The sequence below is a fragment of the Acanthochromis polyacanthus genome, chromosome 3 (assembly GCF_021347895.1).
Source record: "Acanthochromis polyacanthus isolate Apoly-LR-REF ecotype Palm Island chromosome 3, KAUST_Apoly_ChrSc, whole genome shotgun sequence".
Taxonomy (NCBI): Eukaryota; Metazoa; Chordata; class Actinopteri; family Pomacentridae; genus Acanthochromis; species Acanthochromis polyacanthus.
Window position 1 is genome coordinate 42,412,644 of NC_067115.1, and position 20,217 is coordinate 42,432,860.

General features: G+C 40.1%; 2 protein-coding genes across 2 annotated transcripts; both read left to right on the forward strand.

Moving 5' to 3' along the window:
• Positions 1–1,063: 1,063 nt before the first annotated feature.
• Positions 1,064–11,902, forward strand: si:ch211-69b7.6 (neuroblast differentiation-associated protein AHNAK). The gene is made up of 5 exons (XM_051945614.1): positions 1,064–1,188; positions 2,940–2,974; positions 3,112–3,229; positions 3,893–4,062; positions 4,206–11,902. The coding sequence occupies exons 2-5, from the start codon at positions 2,972–2,974 to the stop codon at positions 11,199–11,201; spliced, it is 7,287 nt and encodes a 2,428-aa protein (XP_051801574.1). The 5' UTR covers positions 1,064–1,188; positions 2,940–2,971; the 3' UTR covers positions 11,202–11,902.
• Positions 11,903–12,725: 823 nt separating this feature from the next.
• Positions 12,726–20,216, forward strand: mrpl4 (mitochondrial ribosomal protein L4). Its single transcript, XM_022196527.2, has 9 exons — positions 12,726–12,933; positions 15,468–15,549; positions 15,985–16,156; positions 16,251–16,302; positions 16,816–16,933; positions 17,135–17,241; positions 19,285–19,394; positions 19,507–19,580; positions 20,057–20,216. Exons 1-9 carry the CDS (start codon positions 12,886–12,888, stop codon positions 20,200–20,202), a joined length of 909 nt encoding a protein of 302 aa, XP_022052219.2. The 5' UTR covers positions 12,726–12,885; the 3' UTR covers positions 20,203–20,216.
• The last annotated feature ends 1 nt before the right edge of the window (position 20,217 follows it).

Genomic DNA, 20,217 nt, shown 5'->3' on the forward strand with positions numbered 1-20,217 from the left:
CACAGATCAGTAAAGCACACACGTTAACAAGAGTATTTGTTTAAAAGACAAATTAATTCAGCTACCTTTACATTTTACTGTAATATAAACCAAGAAAAAGCAGCAACTTTTAACATTTGAGGACCCAAAGCCATGAAGTGCTGCTTGAAAAAAGACTTGAACAATTGATGAATGATCAAAATTGTCATGACGGTTGATTTAAGTGGTGATTTAAGTGATTCTTTCAGTTGGAACGTTAAACATGAGAAATGGAAAGGACAAGCTGACTGTTTTTAATCTGATGCTGGAGTTGGTGCATGCACCTCTGTCACACTGAACCATGAGGGTCATTGATTGTGGTGATGTAAGACATATTTACCGTGTTCATGTGGGAACCTTGATGATTTCTGTTTTTGTTTTGTCATCAATCTGTAGTTTAAGTGCTTTTTGTTAATGAAGCTGTAATTGATTATTAAAAACTGTCCCACTTTTTCAAAACGTTTCTGTTGTTGTGTTTCTTCCTGAGGAGTCTGCTGTTGTTGTCTAACATCAGAGCTGCAGCTGTACCTTTCCAGGTAGGATTATGTAATGCTTGTGTGAATGCCACACAGTTCTCTTTTCTTACTGTTCAGATTCACAGACACCAGTCTTTGTCACCAACAAGCGCCTGGAATCAGAGTGACTCACATGGGGAACGCCTGCCACTCCCTTGGCTCAGATCAGCATTTTTCTCGTGTTAACACGTATATCATGTTGTCATGGGGGGTGTTTGGTTCATGTGCTTTTTTGGTTTCTGTCTAGACTCCTTAAAGTCATGTCAATGTTAGCTTAAACGTGTGCGCGTGTGTGTGTCTACTGTTTATATGTGCACGCAGCTGTACAGATATGTGAGGAAATTTGAAATTCTTCTCGTGTGTGCTGTGGTGTGTTTGTGTTTGTATGTATATGAGCCACGGGCGGGGTGTAGTCAAGGTGTGTTTGCATGAGGGTGTGTGATGTGAATGAGCGTGTTTGTGCTGACAGTTAATGGAGGCAGGACACTAAGGTGGAACCTGTTAGTCTGCTTCAGGTGGAGGATTGGTCCACCTGACTGGCCCTCCTCTCCCCACTCTCAGCCTGCAGAGCAAACAGCATGGACTGATAACTCTGAGCTGGAACTTTACGACACAGCTTCAACAACACAGAAACACTTGTCTGATGGATCCGGAGGTCAGTTTTATTTCTTACTTTAGTTTTCAAGTGGTGTGTTTGCTTTATTCTGCCTGGTGCTTGGTCCTAAAGGTGCCGGATCTGGGTGACGGCGGGCTGCATTTCAGGTTCAGTTACCAGCATGCAGGTAGTTTCTGTCAAGCCAGTGCACCAGGAGATATACAGGGTTTTTTTTTTTTGCAGAACTCTTAGCATGTCTGTTTCTAGAGATGCATTTGATCCACTTCAGGAGCAAAAAAGTAATTTTTTTAAAAAAGTATGAATTTCTCACCCACACAGTCCGTTTTTATTTTTTCTGTTCTCCCAGCAGCATTGTCTTGATCTAAAGGTTAGATCTAAAAATGTAACACATTGTTTTTTATTTTACAAAGGGCTCCTCACTGCCTCATACATTTCTGTGTGTCCTTTTATGATTCTACACTACAATTCTTCTGCTCATGTCAAGGTTCCAGTTTGCTGCTGGTGTACAATCTTGTGTTGTTCATGAAACCGAACAATCTTGGAAGCTCTTTTGTTAACGTATTCTGTTGTATATTTATCTCTTTGTGACGGAACATTTCCACTTTTGCAGCCGAAGACGTGTTGACTTTGGCTTATCTGTAAGATGTTTAATCTATAACTTTTTAAATAGTAAAGCAGCAGTGTCCTTTGTTGAAATGTCATCAGGGCTGTGCAATATGAGACAAATTCCAAAATATCTGGTGTGTTTGTGCTGAAGATGTGTTCATTCAGGAAACATCCGATACAAAACCATGAACATGGCATATTCTGAACATGAAAACTAAAATATTACAACACTTTTGAAGGTAGTAAAGCCTACTATACCACCATAATTACCTTTTTGACAATGTCAGCAAAAATTAAAACTTGCTTTGTTAAACTTGTTAGGCAAATGTGTAACACCAGTTTGCTACAGACATTTTAAACAAAAAATCATGTTTATTGTGTCCTGAATGACTGATCTCACTGATGTTGTTTTCTACTTTATAATGGCCCAATGATGCTGTGTGAGTGACACACTGAACAAATCTACTTTTTGTTTTTTAAATCATGCACATGCAGTCACATCTTAGACATGGCTGCAGCATAAAACCCAATTTATTTCATCCAGTTAGTCTTCGTGCATCTTTTCATATGAACTTATTAGAGAATGATGTGCGTTGGAGTCATGAGAGGTCTGTCTGCTCTGCCAGGATTTCTATATCTGAGAGCCGTGGGTGTGGTTACTGCTTACTAAAAGAAAACAACAAAAAACAGAACGCTTGTTCATGGCACTCTTGATAAACCCGTTCCTGGCTTTCATCGGTGATGTGCCAACAGTCCTAGGGCCATAACTGGAATACCTGAGAGATGTAGTGGATGTCTGCTGAGGTACCTGGTGTTCCTCCTTTAAGTAGATAAAACATTACAGTCATAAAATTAACGCCCTTGTCTTTATGGGATTTGCTTAACTTTTACTTTTTTATCGGAGTTCATTTCAGATTATCGTTTCGGATCATCACCTTTCTAGTTACAATTTGCAACTTTTCCTGTGGGTAAACCTACTTAACCTTCCTTTGCTAAATGTAACTGATTAAAGCGGTAAAGCCGTGGCTGTGATCAGAGCTCTTTGCTAAATTCACCTGCTTCACCGGATGGACGGCCTGCTAATGTTCTGCCAGTTGTTTTATGTGTCACAAAGGTACAGTTATTATTTATCATGTTCCCCTTATCGTGGAATGTGCTCACTGATGTTTTTTTTTCTCTTCTAGGCTTAGTCCAACTGCATTTTCAGTGAAGAGTCATGGTATGAAACAACATGCTGTTTTGTCTGTTTGTTTATTAGTTTCAGAATACAGTTGCATTTTTAGTTTTAAAGTTTGTCAGGTGGAGGAGGGCTTCTGCTGTAAACACTGAAAACACATGAAATTTATTTGCTTGCAGCCGTCGCACCGCAGAGGACGGAGCCTCTCTGAGGCACTGACCCTAGAGGAATTAGAGGAGGGAGGAGTGATCATTTCCAGCATCAACAGTGCCTCATCCAACCGGGAACTGAAGGAAGGTAGATATTGAAGCTTTTTTCTGTATTACTTTTGAATGTTTTAAAAGCAAGAGTTAAAACTATTTTTCTTTAAAAGAACACACCTTCTAATTGAAGAAGTCATTCTACACTTGATTTTGGTCCAGGGCTGTGTAATTAACTACTTTGATTGTTTTTGTTGAAACTTGTGGTCATTTTTGGCTGTAGTTTGTGTTTTTTGAAAAGCAATGTTGTTGTAGAGAATGGGAACGAGAATTTTGAGTATTCTAATCATTCAATGTAAATGTACATTTAACAGTTTGTGGCTGTGGTATAGCATTCAAAACCTGTCTAGGATGTTTGTATTGTAGATTAATTAGAGTTTCCTGTTATGATTTTCTTACACAAAAATCATGAACTGTCAAAACACAAGTGTCTTTTTGCTTGAAATGGTTTGCAGACATGTGCCACTTCGATCACTCTCCTGTGCCATGTCCTTGAGGTAAAAAAAAAAAAAGTATGTCTATACCAGGAACTATCTCTCAGTTCTGTCAGAGAGGTTTGACAAGACATTAGCTGAAGACAACAGGTGTCACTTCGGTCCAACGAAACTGCCAGAATTGTGGCATTGTTAGAGCCAGGTTAAAAGTTTTGAGTCCAGATCACGCTATTGTTTTATGCAAATAATTCATTTTTCTTTTCCAGGGGATGAAATTTTGGGAGCCACGATAAATTTCGATCAACTGTCCAAAGCGGAGGTGTTAAAAGTACTGAAGCTGATGGAGCCGTTTGATGACAAGATCCAAGTCCTCACTCGGAACAACCTGAGCAAGAGCCTCGGAAATCTGGACCAATGTGCAAAGACTCCTGAGGCAGTAGGTGGAATATTGATACGGTCAAGTTTATTAATTACTTTTCATTACTTTAGGCCGCAGTGGGTCACAACAAGCTGTTAGAGAACATCAACTTTAACCTTACACCTACATTCTATTCACCAAGTTGTGATTTACATTTCTAGATGCTGCAGGATTCCTACAACAAACTCTACAATGCCAAAGTCAGGAGGTTTATGAAGGGGGAGTTGCCTGATGCTGAGGAAGGGTATGTGAACGGGGAAGTTACTGGAAAGCCAACAGCACCAGGCTCATCCAAGGTCAGCCTAAAACATGACATGGGGTTGCCTCGTCTCGGAGTTGACTTTGGACTTCTGAAATCCAAGACTTTGAGCACTGATAATAATGCTAATTCACAGTTTTTCACTGGAGAATTAACAGATGGCAGCAACCTGAACCTTCCACCGTTTGGTCTTGGCTTGAATGGGACTTCACTAAATGAAACTCATGAATCAGGACTAAAACTTGATGCTGAAAGTCCACAGCTTAACACTCCAGACCTCCATCTGTCTGGGAGATTACCAAAGGATTCAAAAATCAATGCCACAGCTGGATTGCAACTGCCAAATACTACCAATTCATCGATTGACTTGGCCATGCCAAATCTTGAAAGACCTCAAATTGGACTGGAAGGCAACAGAACTTGCAAAGCTCCAGACATTGCTACAAACTTAAAAGGTGTTAGTACCCCTGGAATGGGGTTAAACCTTGATGGGGGAAATATCACTGGTCCATCCCTGAACACTGGCATTCCCCAAGTGAGCATTGAAGGAACAAACAAAGATTTTAAAATGCCAACATTCAAAATACCAGACCTGGGCCTTTCTGGACCTCAGTCTCAGTATTCCACGAGACTGAAAAACCCAGATTTAAATGTGGATGATCCCTACAGTTATGTTGGATCACCCAAGCTGAGCTTGTCTGGGAGATCACCTGACTTAGACCTAGAAATGCCAGATATTAATGTATCACAACGTGGTGTAAATGGAACAGACATTGACATGCCTTTAGGTGATGCTAAAATGTCACTTAAGAAACCAAAGAGTGACCTAAAATCTCCAGATTTAGATGTGGATGCTCCATCTGGTATATTCACTTCACCCAAATTTGGGTTGTCTGGCAAAAGTGAGGCAGGTGTTAAAACACCTGACCTAAGTCTCAAAACACCAAAGATGAAAGGTGGGATTTCTACACCTGATATAAATCTACCCAAAGCTAGCCTAAAAGGACCAAACTTGGCCAGTGACACTCCATCAGTCGGCATTAAAGGTCCATCTGGAAAATACAAGGCTCCTAAGTTTACAATGCCCAAATTTGATTTACCAGACATTGAAGTTCCAAGTGTTAATGGAGATTTGGAGGGACCTGATCTCAAAGGTGCAATTGCACACCCAAATTTTGATGTGGATATGCCTTCTGGTAAATTTGAGATTGATGCAAATGCTCCCTCTGTCAAACCTAAACTGCCAAAATTTAAGCTTTTTGGCACATTATCAAAAACAAAAGATTTGGAACTATCAGGTCCAAAGCTAAAAGGGTTTGATGGTGAGCTAAAGACTCCAGATTTTGATCTTTCATCCCCCAAATTTAAAGGGGCTATTGGTTCCCCAAATTTGAATCTTAACACAGATCTAAAATCACCTGACATAGATATTTCTGGTCCCAATCTCAGTGGTGGAATAAAGACACCAGACATAAACATGCCCACAATTGACCTCAAAAGCCCCAAACTGGACCTCAGTACCCCAAAGCTCAACTTAGACACCCCATCAGGCAAACTGAAAATGCCTGATCTTCATGCTCCAGACTGGGATGTTAATGCTCCCTCGGGCAAATTAAAAAAGCCCAAGTTCAATCTTTCCGGTACATTACCAAAAGGGCCAAATATGGACCTAAATGCAGATCTGAACTCGCCAGATTTGAGTCTGAAAGCTCCAAAGGTGAAAGGTGGAATTGATGCCCCTGACTTGGACTTAAACATGGACATGAAATCTCCCAAGTTAGATGTCAACACTCCCAATGTCAACATTGGCTCACCCAAAACAAAATTTAAAATGCCTAAACTCAAGCTCCCCAAATTTGGTCTTCCAAGCCTTAAAGGGCCTGAGATCAATGGAAACTTAGATGTTCCAGACATCGATGTTAATGCACCCAGTGTCAATCTCAAAGGTCCTAAAACTGATCTAGAAATGCCAGACATTGAGATGAGTGGGCTTTCTGGAAAATTCAAGAAGCCGAACTTAAACTTGCCTAACTTGGGACTTTCTGGTCCAAAGTTAGATGTTCCCAATTTGGACTTGAAATCACCTGACCTCGATATCTCTGGTCCCAATCTCAGTGGTGGAATAAAGGCACCAGACATAAACATGCCCAAGATTGACCTCAACACCCCAAAGCTGGATCTCAATACCTCAGGTGTTGATTTAAACATGCCATCAGGCAAACTGAAAATGCCTGATCTTCATGCTCCAGACTGGGATGTTAATGCTCCCTCGGGCAAATTAAAAATGCCTAAGCTGAATCTTTCCGGTACTTTACCAAAAGGGTCAAACATGGACCTAAATGCAGATCTGAACTCACCAGATTTGAGTCTGAAAGCTCCAAAGATGAAAGGTGGAATCGATGCCCCTGATTTGGACTTACCAAATGTAGACCTTAAAGCTCCAAAGTTTGATGTGAATCCTCCCAATGTCAACCTTGGCTCACCAAAAGCAAAGCTGAAATTTCCCAAAATGAAAATGCCTAAATTTGGCTTACCAGGCTTTAAAGGACCTGAAATTGATGGCAACTTAGATGGCCCAGATATAGATATAAATGCACCCAATGTCAACCTCAAAGGTCCTAATGCTGATCTAGATGTAGATGTTTCCGGCCCATTCGGAAAATTCAAGAAACCAAACTTAAACTGGCCTAACTTGGGACTTTCTGGTCCAAAGTTAGATGGTCCCAACTTGGACCTGAAATCACCTGACCTAGATATCTCTGGTCCCAATCTCAGTGGTGGAATAAAGGCACCAGACATAAACATGCCCAAGATTGACCTCAAAAGCCCCAAACTGGACCTCAGTACCCCAAAGCTCAACTTAGACACCCCATCAGGCAAACTGAAAATGCCTGATCTTCATGCTCCAGACTGGGATGTTAATGCTCCCTCGGGCAAATTAAAAAAGCCCAAGTTCAATCTTTCCGGTACATTACCAAAAGGGCCAAATATGGACCTAAATGCAGATCTGAACTCGCCAGATTTGAGTCTGAAAGCTCCAAAGGTGAAAGGTGGAATTGATGCCCCTGACTTGGACTTAAACATGGACATGAAATCTCCCAAGTTAGATGTCAGCACTCCCAATGTCAACCTTGGCTCACCCAAAACAAAATTTAAAATGCCTAAACTCAAGCTCCCCAAATTTGGTCTTCCAAGCCTTAAAGGGCCTGAGATCAATGGAAACTTAGATGTTCCAGACATCGATGTTAATGCACCCAGTGTCGATCTCAAAGGTCCTAAAGCTGATCTAGAAATGCCAGACATTGAGATGAGTGGGCTTTCTGGAAAATTCAAGAAGCCGAACTTAAACTTGCCTAACTTGGGACTTTCTGGTCCAAAGTTAGATGTTCCCAATTTGGACCTGAAATCACCTGACCTCGATATCTCTGGTCCCAATCTCAGTGGTGGAATAAAGGCACCAGACATAAACATGCCCAAGATTGACCTCAGTACCCCAAAGCTCAACTTAGACACCCCATCAGGCAAACTGAAAATGCCTGATCTTCATGCTCCAGACTGGGATGTTAATGCTCCCTCAGGCAAATTAAAAATGCCTAAGTTGAATCTTTCCGGTACTTTACCAAAAGGGCCAGATATGGACCTAAATGCAGATCTGAACTCACCAGATTTGAGTCTGAAAGCTCCAAAGATGAAAGGTGGAATTGATGCACCTGACTTGGACTTACCAAATGTAGACCTTAAAGCTCCAAAGTTTGATGTGAATCCTCCCGATATCAACCTTGGCTCACCAAAAGCAAAGCTGAAATTTCCCAAAATGAAAATGCCTAAATTTGGCTTACCAGGCTTTAAAGGACCTGAAATTGATGGCAACTTAGATGGCCCAGATATAGATATAAATGCACCCAATGTCAACCTCAAAGGTCCTAATGCTGATCTAGATGTAGACGTTTCCGGCCCATTCGGAAAATTCAAGAAACCAAACTTAAACTGGCCTAACTTGGGACTTTCTGGTCCAAAGTTAGATGGTCCCAACTTGGACCTGAAATCACCTGACCTCGATATCTCTGGTCCCAATCTCAGTGGTGGAATAAAGGCACCAGACATAAACATGCCCAAGATTGACCTCAAAAGCCCCAAACTGGACCTGAATACATCACATGTTGATTTAACCATGCCATCAGGCAAACTGAAAATGCCTGATCTTCATGCTCCAGACTGGGATGTTAATGCTCCCTCGGGCAAATTAAAAATGCCCAAGTTCAATCTTTCTGGTACATTACCAAAAGGGCCAAATATGGACCTAAATGCAGATCTGAACTCACCAGATTTGAGTCTGAAAGCTCCAAAGGTGAAAGGTGGAATTGATGCCCCTGACTTGGACTTAAACATGGACATGAAATCTCCCAAGTTAGATGTCAGCACTCCCAATGTCAACCTTGGCTCACCCAAAACAAAATTTAAAATGCCTAAACTCAAGCTCCCCAAATTTGGTCTTCCAAGCCTTAAAGGGCCTGAGATCAATGGAAACTTAGATGTTCCAGACATCGATGTTAATGCACCCAGTGTCGATCTCAAAGGTCCTAAAGCTGATCTAGAAATGCCAGACATTGAGATGAGTGGGCTTTCTGGAAAATTCAAGAAGCCGAACTTAAACTTGCCTAACTTGGGACTTTCTGGTCCAAAGTTAGATGTTCCCAATTTGGACTTGAAATCACCTGACCTCGATATCTCTGGTCCCAATCTCAGTGGTGGAATAAAGGCACCAGACATAAACATGCCCAAGATTGACCTCAAAACCCCAAAGCTGGATCTCAATACCCCAAAGCTCAACTTAGACACCCCATCAGGCAAACTGAAAATGCCTGATCTTCATGCTCCGGACTGGGATGTTAATGCTCCCTCAGGCAAATTAAAAATGCCCAAGTTCAATCTCTCAGGTACATTACCAAAAGGGCCAAATATGGACCTAAATGCTGATGTGACCTCACCAGATTTGAGTCTGAAAGCACCAAAAATAAAGGGTGGAATCAATGCCCCTGACTTGGACTTACCAAATGTAGACCTTAAAGCTCCAAAGTTCGATGTGAATCCTCCTGATGTCAACATTGGCTCACCAAAAGCAAAGCTGAAAATGCCAAAACTGAAAATGCCTAAAGTGACTCTACCAAGCCTAAAAGGACCTGAAATTGATGGCGACTTAGATGGCCCAGATGTTGATGTCAGTGCACCAAGAGTTAACCTCAAAGGCTCTAAAACTGGCTTTGAAATGCCAGATGTTGAATTTGGCAGCCCATCAGGGAAATTTAAAACACCACATCTAAAACTGCCCGATGTGGGATTTTCTCCTCCAAAGTTAGATGGCACAAATGTTGATCTCAGGTCACCAGATCTTAGTGTCAACTTACCAAAAGCACCAAATCTGAAATTAAATTCAGACCTAAACACTCCGGAGTTAAATTTCAAAGTCCCAAAGAAGAAAGGTGGACTTGATTCCCCCAAGCTGGGCTTACCAAACGTGGACATCAAAGCTCCTACGTTAGATATGAACACTCCAGATACCAACATTGGTTTCCCTGATGTAAACTTCAAAAAGCCCAAAATCAAGATCCCCAAAGGCCCCAATGTTGACATAAATACAGACCTACAAGGGCCGGACCTGAATATTCCAAATATAGATGTAAACGGTCCAAAAGGAAAATTCAAAATACCAAGTTTAGATGCACCAGACCTTAGTCTCTCTGGATCTAAGGCAAAAACACCAGACATGGATTTTTCAGGACCTAAACTGAAAGGCCCTGGCATAAATATGTCAGATTTAGATTTACCTGATGCCAATTTCAAGGGTCCTAAGCTAGACCTCAATGCAAAACGTCCTGACCTAGGAATAAATGGTAACATGGGACGACCTGACATGAACTTTACTGGTCCTCAATTGAAAGGAGGCGTAAGAGGTCCAAACTTTGACATGAATGCTCCCTTGGGAAACATCCACGGTCCTCAGACTGACCTTGATTTTGCAGACAGAAAATTGAAATTCCCATCTTTCAAGATGCCTCAGTTTGGAAGCCCAGATCTTAGTAGAGCAGGCTCTGATATTGACTTTGGTGCATCTCTGAGACCAACAAATCTGGATATTTCTCCTCCAAATGCAAAGTTAAATGTGAAACCAGTAGAGTTAAAGGGAAATGTCACAGGTCCAAGGGTTAATGCTCCAAATGTGGACATCAACATGCCAAAAGCTGCAATGCGCAATCCACAGCTGCATTTAAAGTACCCAGATCTTAACGTTGATGATCCTTCCCTGAATTTCAAAGGACCTTCATATAGGAATCGCAGATCAGATATGACAGGTGTAAACATGAAAATGCCTGACCTGGACGTAGATGCAGGCGTCAGACTTCGGCACACTGATGGAAGGTCACCTAGAAACAAAGGAAGGTCCAGCTATCCTGTGATGAATGATGCTTTCGGCCACCATATTGATTTACATCGTTCAGATCTCAACATTGATGATTTCACAGGAAAAGATCATGTGCTCAGAGCCAGGGGCTCGAAACCGAACCTCCACACACCACACAACTATGGACAGGTTATTTCCCCATCAGGTGTAAATATTGACATGAGAGACCCCAGAAACACCAGAAGAATCCCAGCCAGTCTTATCAATCCCAATGCACGTTTACCACATTTTTCTCAAGAGTCAAGCATAAGAGTACCTGACAGTTCAGACAGATATTATGTCACTGTTTTTCCTACCCAGACACAAAATCACAAAATGCTAAACCGTAAATATAACACACTAGGAGGTCTCGACTTTCATCCAGGAAACTTAGACCTTGAAGTTCCAGATGAAAATGACCTAAAAGGATCAACATTCTTTTTCTCCAACCTCGTATAGCTTTCAGAGCACTCGTGCTACTTGTGTGCTTTTTTAATTGCATTTCTTTTTTTGCATTTATTTATTACGACTTGAACTGTTGCAACATGTTGCATGATTTACGACTGTTATGAAATGTTGCTGCCTGTCTCGTTTTGTACATATTACCTCTCCTGTAGCTTGGCGATGATGCAAATTGTCATTACAATTTGACATTCTTGCACTTGTTTTATAAAGTATAATATTAAAACTTTTTAACATTGTGTAACAATGAATATTTATACTATGCAGTTCTTGTTTAAAAAGAAAGTATTTTTGTATTCACATTGAACTAAGACCTCCTGATTTTGTTATGTCACCCTGGAGCTGCAAATCTTCTGTCTTTACTACTGATGTTTAAACTCAAGGAGGAAATCTGCAGATTTAAGGTTTTTCTTTTTTAGTTTTTTGGGTGGTATTACAACATTATTATCAGATGAATAGTAAAATATCCAAAGATGTTTATAGTTTTCATATCTGTTCTTTTGACTACCCTTTGCATTTTAGATTCTTTGAGATGTATATACTTGAATTTATCACTGTGTTGTAACTGTTTTTTGATTCCAGCATGTAATGAATAAATAATGTAATTTTTGTCATGAATAAATAATGTAATTTTTCCGGCTAAGCAATATATCAGACGATATAAACTCACTTAGGCCATTATAAAGGTGACCATAAAACAATTAAAGTCATTTACAATGGACAACACCTTTGCCATATCGTTATTGTAATGAGTGACATCAAAACTATCTGTATTTATTTAAACATTAGTATGAGACCAGAGAAAATGTTGGAGCTGTTTCATCAAACTTAGATTTAGTAACTTAGTAATTTAGAGTATTTGTCAAAAAAACATAACAAGAAACAACAAGCAAATTAATAAACAAAGAAATATAATAAGATTTTCTCCATCATATGAAGGTGTAGCCAGTTCTGACAATAATTTTACAATTTACAACAAAGTGGAAAACATCTTCACCTTTAAATGTAGAATATTACCATTAATATTCCAAGTTTTATTTGATGTAATTGAACTTACAGTTAAGCCTCAAGATATTCATAACCATGACAAATTTTTGGGTTCTTTTAGCTGAAAAGGCATAATCAAGTGACAAAAGACAGTCAGATATAGTGTTAGAGGTTTATAGTAAACTTTATTTGTAGGTGGTGGTTGTTGTTTTTCATTCCAAAAAATGCCATATCTGAAATTATTCACACTCTTTCACAGTAATCAAAGGCAAATAATGTATTTCCCTTCATATCAATCAGTTTTTCTAAGTACTAACAATATATTATGACTTTGTATCTCATAATTATGAGAGTGACTTTTTTTTCATGTGGCAGAAACGGGCTTCCATACTAGGGTGACAAAACGACACCAGATTCCTTGTATGTTGTGTTGGCCATGAAAGCTGATTGTGGAAGGTTTAACCATAGATATACCGTATATATGGGTTTAACAGGCTTAGCGGTGCTGTGACCTCCTCCAGCCGCTGGGTGGCGCCGCTATGTCCTGTGATGTCATCAACGTGCGCCGTCAACACCATGCCGGGCAGATTCCACGACCTTTCATGCATCCTTTGAGCTACTGTTTATCATGTTTATGTCTAATTATTTAACAGGATATTAACTACGTGCGGCTGTGGAATAAAACTGAGTCGACATGCTTCGATTTTCGTTCATGGTTTGCGGTAGAGGAGCCGCTAAAAGGGTGAGTGACATTAGCATGGACAAGCTAACAGTCTGAGCTGTACACGGTCACTTCATAACAACAGCTAAATGTTCTTTATAACAACACCCAAACATTCACTTTATTCTCAGTAGATGTCTGTAAGTTACATGTAGCGGCCAGTCTGCGTGAAATAGAGCTGAAACTAACTGCTGTTTCTCGGCCAAATACTGTTCCGCATCTTTAAACAAGGCAGTTCAAAATGACGTTAGAAAAAAAACACCTTACAAAAGGATTTAAGGCCAAAAAATAAAAACAAACAAACACTCGGTAGATATCTGTTGAAGTCTCAAGTGAGGATTGCTTCTCAGGCTTCATTTGTCATCTGTAACGTTTAGACTTAAACCGAAATTACTTGAGTTAAATTAAATTCCAGCAGTATGGATATTCAATAGAGGGGTAAACAGTAAGACAACACAAGGGAGGTAAAGGTCAAATAAAATGAAAATATATAAGATGTATAAGAAGAAAAAATCCACAGAATATAGAAGAGTGATAAAGAAATGTGCTCATGACATAAGTAGGTGCAGATAAGTTTACAGACATAATGAATGTTTAGGATAAGATCTACCTTATTTATGCCAGAGGAAATTATTTTGTCAGAATACAATAAACAAAGGTTAGTGGGGTATGCACAATTACACAGAGGTTAGTAGTAAAGTAGAAATAAAGAATACAAAGTTACTTTGTATTCTTTATTCCTATTGTACTTAGTACAAAATGCAAAGTGTTTATGTGATGTGTCGTAAGTGTGTAGAGTGTCTAGAATAAATAAAGAAGTAAAATAAGGTAACATAAGTACAGGATGCAAACAGTATACTAGCAACAATAGGACATCTGAAGACTTCACACTGGAATGCAGGATGATGAGTGCTTTTTACAGTTTTTACATTTAGAGTGTTAAGTGGTTTCATTAGGAGGTAAAGTGATGAAGTCCTTTTGTGATCTGCCAGACACAGACGTTCTGAAAAGTCTTACTGCTGTGGAATAATGGAATGACCTCCTGTAGCGTTCCTGGGAGCAGCGGGTGTATCAGTCTGCTGCTGAAGCTGCTCCTCAGATTGTCCTCAGTTTAATGGAGGCGTTTGGTCAGCATCCTCTGCTCCACCACCTCCTCCAGGGTGACCAACAACAGACCAGTTTTAATAGTTTAATTCTCTACTTTGAGCTCAAAAACATATATTTTCAGTTTTACCTCTTTTCATTTATTACACTACCATTCAAACGATTGGGGTCACTTAGAAATGCTCTTATTGTTGAAAGAAAAGCATTTTTTTTTCAATGAAGACAACGTTAAATGAATGATAAAGCCAGTGTAGACATAGTTAATGTGCTAAATGACTATTGTAGCTGGAAATGGCTGATTTTTAATGGAATATCTCCATAGGGATACAGAGGAACATTTCCAGCAACCATCACTCCTGTGTTCTAATGCTACATTGGGTTAGCTAATGGTGCTGAAAGACTCATTGATGATTAGAAAACCCTTGTACAGTTATGTTAGCACATGGATAAAAGTGTGAGTTTTCATGGAAAACATGGAATTGTCTGAGTGAGCCCAGACGTTTGAACAGTAGTGTATTTGGGGAGAGTTTGGCACACGGTTAGTGGTGGTAGAGACCATATAGTCACCTAATGACGCATTGAGGTTAGTCTCTGTGCATAGTGATCGTAACATATTTCAAGTTTTTTTGCTATAATCAGTTAAAAAAAAAGCCTGATCTTCATGCTCCTGCTTCATGCATCATCCCACATGTCAAAATAAAAATTTTAGATTCAGTCATGTAAAACCAACATCAGGAAAGAAATCATTCATTTGAGAACTTTGAACATTCACATGCTTTGATTGTTTTACGTCGTAACAGTTAAAGCAATAATTGACAGATTAATCAGTAAAACCTCAAACTAAAAAAAAACATTTCAGACTTACAGGATGACTGGCGGAGGATTTTTCCAGAAGGTTCCATACTAAACAAATTAATTCAGTCTATGAAGTTTCCCAAAGTGGTTTTTAAAAAAATACAATTTCCCAGAGCTGAGGGTTTCCAGATATTCAGTTCACAACTAAAGGAGAATCTGCAACCGTTTTTGGAGTTTCTTTCTTGATGAAGGCTGGCCACTTCATTTTGCCAGTTCATCACCTGATTAATCAAATCCTTATTTAAGTGTTTGAAAGCTAAAAACATTTGCTGGCTTCAGTTTATAGAACGCAAACGCTTGCTGCATTTCTAAGTTGAATATTTGGGGCTTTGAGTTTCAGACAAAAAATAAAAAGCAACTTACGGTAAGACTCTCACACTTCTGCTGGTGTCATTGTTTTAAAAGCTCAAATCTAAAACAGTGTAAAGCTGTTTTATTTTCTGTTGTATTGTCATGACTTATCCAGTTAAAAGATGAAACTAGTGAGCTTGATTAATGTCAGATTCTGAGCTTCCTTTACAGATATCAGCCTCGTATTGTTTTTGTTTTGTGCATTTCTTTTTTTCAGTCATTCTCAAATTGTTTCTCCTCCACAGTTCACCTCGTCATTCTCTGGGGAAAGCACTCTGCCTCCAAATCTACTGCTGCCCACCAACCTGGTGGATCCGGCCAGATTAAGTGAGTCTGAAACTTGTGGTAGAACGTGGCTATGGTAATTTTGTATTTAAAGTAAAATAAACCTGCATTTTTTTAACATTTACTTTCATTTATCATCCAGAGTGTTAAATGCTATGTCATCAGTTTTACTGTGGATGTAGCATCTACGCTACCGTTCAGAAGTTTAGGGTCACTTAGAAATGACTTTATTTTTGAGCCATCACTCCTGTGTTCTAATGCTACATTGTGTTAGCTAATGGTGTTGAAAGACTACTTGATGATTAGAAAACCCTTATGCAGTTATGTTAGCACATGGATAAAATGTGAGTTTTCATGGAAAACATGGAATTGTTTGGGTGAGCCTGAACTTTTGAACAGTAGTAGAACCTGGTTGTCATTGAATCCTTGGTGTTACCAGTGAATGTCCACCTCTTACTGACCTCTTGTGTCCTTCAGAGCGTCCTCCTCCTCCTGCCGACTGCTCGCTGCCTCTGCTGAGGAAGTGTGATGCCGTCATTCCCGCTCACCTGAGTCCGCTGCGGACGTGGGTGGAAACTCTGGAGAAGCAGGACAGCGAGCCGCTGGGTTTGACTCAGCTCCACCCCGACGTCTTTGCAGCGCCTCCGAGGTAACGGGGAGCATTTCTGAGCTCGATCCATCAGAACACTTACTGAAAAGTTCAAGTTAATTCAGTTTAAATGTTTTTTGTTCTTGCTCCTCAGGCTCGATATTCTGTATGATGTCGAAACATGGCAGAGAAATTTCAAAAGAATTGTAAGTTACAGATTTACTCACTTCATTTGCATTCACAGAAGAGACAAACCAGAATAATATCCAGTCCAGTCCAGGGCCAAGTATTTGAACAGTGTAAGCTTTGCCTTGTAACACTTTCACTGAGCAAAAATCAGCGTGGTTATTTGGGACATCTCCGGTCCATATTCTGTTATATACAGTTCCAAGTAAAATCAATTGGCTTTTCAAATTTCTGGTGTTTTTTTTTTTTTCTTTGCTCCTGTTCCTTTTTCCTCACTGAAGGCTCATTTTCACTGCAATCTAAACTCCTGCACTTCCAAAGAAATAGCAAAACCATGTCTAGAAGTAGAGAAAACTCCAAAATGTCATAAGAAAAAGAAAGGAGAGGTTTTTTTTTTTTTTTCTTCAAAAGAAGGAGCACAAAATTGTTCACATTGAATACTGTTTAAAAAACAGCATGATCAGGATGGGTATTTTGAGCAGTGAGAAAGAAAAGTGTTATTATTTAGACTAATTGTCGTGTTTATCATTCAGAGTTACGCCAACACAAAGGTCAGGTCAGAGGTCAGAGGTGGAGGCAGGAAGCCCTGGAATCAGAAAGGAAGTGGAAGAGCTCGCCATGGAAGCATCCGATCACCGATTTGGAGAGGAGGTGACTCTTAGTGGAACATTTTAAACCTCCGTGTCCAGCATTGTGTCGTTTTATTGACTGAAAGTGATCGTCTTATCATAGTCATATACGGCATTAAGGCCTGTGTGATCACAGGTCTCCAAAAAGATCCATATTCTTCCTTTCTGGAATGATCGACATGTTGGGAACCAGTGAGTGTGACAGCTGCTGTGTTTCTGTCAGGTGGGGTGGCTCATGGACCCAGAGGGCCCAACAGTTACTACTACATGTTACCCATGAAGGTTCGGGTCCAAGGGCTCAAAGTGGCGCTGAGCTCCAAGATGGCTCAGGTAAGTAAACCCGTCGAAAAGAAGAATTATAACCAAGAAATGTGGCAACTAGGGCTGCAGCTATCTGTTATTTTGATAATCAAGTATTCCATTGATTATTCTGGACATTAATCGAGTGCTTGGATTCCAGTACAGCATCAAAAGCAGAAATGCAACAGAAATAACCGTCCTGACGGAACACAGGCGGACATCTGTGGTGTATTGTACATTTATAGTATAGGCATGGGGTAGTGTACACATACAGTACAGTACTAGGGGTATTGTACATAAATAGTATAGTACAGGGTTACAATACATATATAATATAGTATAGTACAGGTGTACTGTACTAAAACTCAAACCTGTGGGAACCCTACATGTATTTAGCTGGTGATGCAGAAATCACATAAATCTGTTTTTATATTTGGTCCGTTTAAACTGCTGGTATCAATCAGTAACATTCATTTCACTTTAATTTGGTTCGAATTAAAGTGATTTCCTTTATTATGAGGCAGTGTCAGACCTACATAAACTTCAATACAATATGTTTATGTGTTCTGTTATGGGCCATGAAGGTGAAGAATGTGCTCCTGATAGTGATGCAGTCAGCTCAGCGATAGGCCGTTCAGCAGCCTCAGCCAGGAGCAAACATCTAATCAGCCTCTCAGTGCGAGTGCTCTGGAAGAGCTCGAGGATGGGGCACTACAGCTGTGCATTAAGATAAGCACTGACCAAGTGGAGTAAATGTTCACCGCAGAGCTGGAGGAGTCCGAGTCAGCCACTCTGCATACTACAGGGAGGCCATGGTACAGGGCTACAGTTTGCCTTTGAGTACCACAAGGTGTGTGGCTGATGTCAGGGGAGTTCAGGCAGAGAATCGAGGAACGCTACAAATGGATGACCTATGTCCTGACCAAATGTGAGAGTGGCAGGGACACCAAGCCCAGGTGGGCGACTCAAGGTTTTGATTTTCTTCAGGCTATCGAACCTGCCTTCATATCAGCATTACCAGAGGATGACTTCCTGAATTTGCAATCATTGATGAATGAATGTATCGGACGTGTGATTGGAGAACCTCATAGCCGTTACTGGGCTGTACCTTGCTCCCAGGAATAGTCCTCGTCCTGTAAAGGTCCCTCGCTGCCATAGTGACCCGCCAAACCCCAATTTATCTATCAGGTTGTCTCAAGTATCACCATGTCAAGAAAGTGATGGAAAACCACTTTAGATGCAAATTTGTTGAGGTTGAGTTCACAACTTTAATAGTTTAGTGTAAAGGGATACATTTCAACCTCCAGTTTGACCCTAATCCTATCTGAAGTTTCATAGTTTTGTTGTGCAGCTGTCACTTACAAATAATCAGCTGCCTTGATCGGTACATAAATATATTACACACATTTAACAGTTTTCTACCCTCATTCCTGTCATACATCATTTCCAGTCAGCTTTAATCTTTTTGTTCTTCATTATTCTCCATTAAAACAGCCTGTTGACGGAAGCAGCTGAACACCATCGGTTCATTTAGTGCAGAAAACGAGTCAAATGATCGTTGAACTCTCCTGTTTGTGTGACAAGTTTGAAGCCAAAAGTCTGAAAAAGTTGAAAATCACCTTCTTACCTGTGAACTCTGCTGAGGTTTTAGTTTTTATCGAGCTGGCTCGCACAAAGAAAGTCTGACTACGTTAAACTGTCTCCATACTTCATCCTTAGATGTGATAAACGCAGTGAGCACTGGAAAAGCTGCGCTGGTTACAAGTGAAACATCCTGTCAAATTTAAAATCCCCTTAGAATTTATTCATTTTAAGTCTGGGTCCAGACAGTTAGTGACCTGGGGTCTAGTATGTAGTGGATTAAATGAAGCCTGCATTCAGAGAATTTAGCCTCGAGGAATTCTAGTAATCAAACAACATGAGGCTTCATTTCAGCTCTAGTTGTGACTCAACTAAACTTAATGTTCTTCAAAATGCAAAGTTTTCAGGCCATGGAACAGAAACTGTAGACGTAGCAGCAGACTTTCTGTAAAACCTTTTTTTCTTTCTGATTTGAGCTGCTTGTTTCTGCAGGAATATCTTCACATCGTGGACTCCCTGAACATCCCCACACCAGACTCTCAGTACCTGCTGGACCTCATCAGACACAGACACTGGGGAGAGTCGCTGTTAATAGTTGATGTGTGAGTGTCTTCACACGGCTTCTGTGTAAATCGGCAAATGATGAAGAGTGAAATGAGTTTTAATGTCGCTCTGTGGTTTGCTCAGTGCTGAATTTGATCTTGTTTCTTTTAGAGGTGAAGAGTTTCCTGAAAACATCCTTCAGGCCACAGCAAACTTGAAGACAGTCAACATTATTCCAGCCATCGGTGAGTCAATTCTGGATTCAACGAGAGTTTTTATACACTTTTAAATTTTTATTTCTTACACTCCGTTAAGTCTTTGTGGTATTGAGTGTAATGAATTATTTATTCTTTTATAATTGTAGTTTAACGAGTGATTGGTTTCAGTTATGTGATTTTCATCATCAAATGATAAAAGCTGTAGCTCACTGCACAGCAATCATGACTTTAATATTTACCTCCAATATGAGGCATCAGACTGAGCAGGTTGAGCTACAGAATGCATGCAAAAAATACATTTTAAATAAAGATGCGTCACAGCATTGGTCCTATTGTTCAATAACCTCACCCCATATGTGGTTTTTTCATTATCCTCATATAAAACGTGAGGCTGTTCATTAAGTACTGAATGTGATAAATTTAGTGTGAAGTTAAGGACGGATGCATGACTTTTAGCTTTTACAGAAGCAGCTTTCCTGACTCTTGTCTTATTTCTCTGCCAGGTTTGAACGTCCACAGCATGCTGAAACATGAAGCCGTCGTCCTCACTCTGGAAACAGTCAAGTTTCTGGAGGACAAACTGCTTTGGCACGATCAGCGTTACACACCTCTGTACCCGTTCAAACTGCCCTACTCGGATTTCCCTTAAAAGAAATGACCGGGG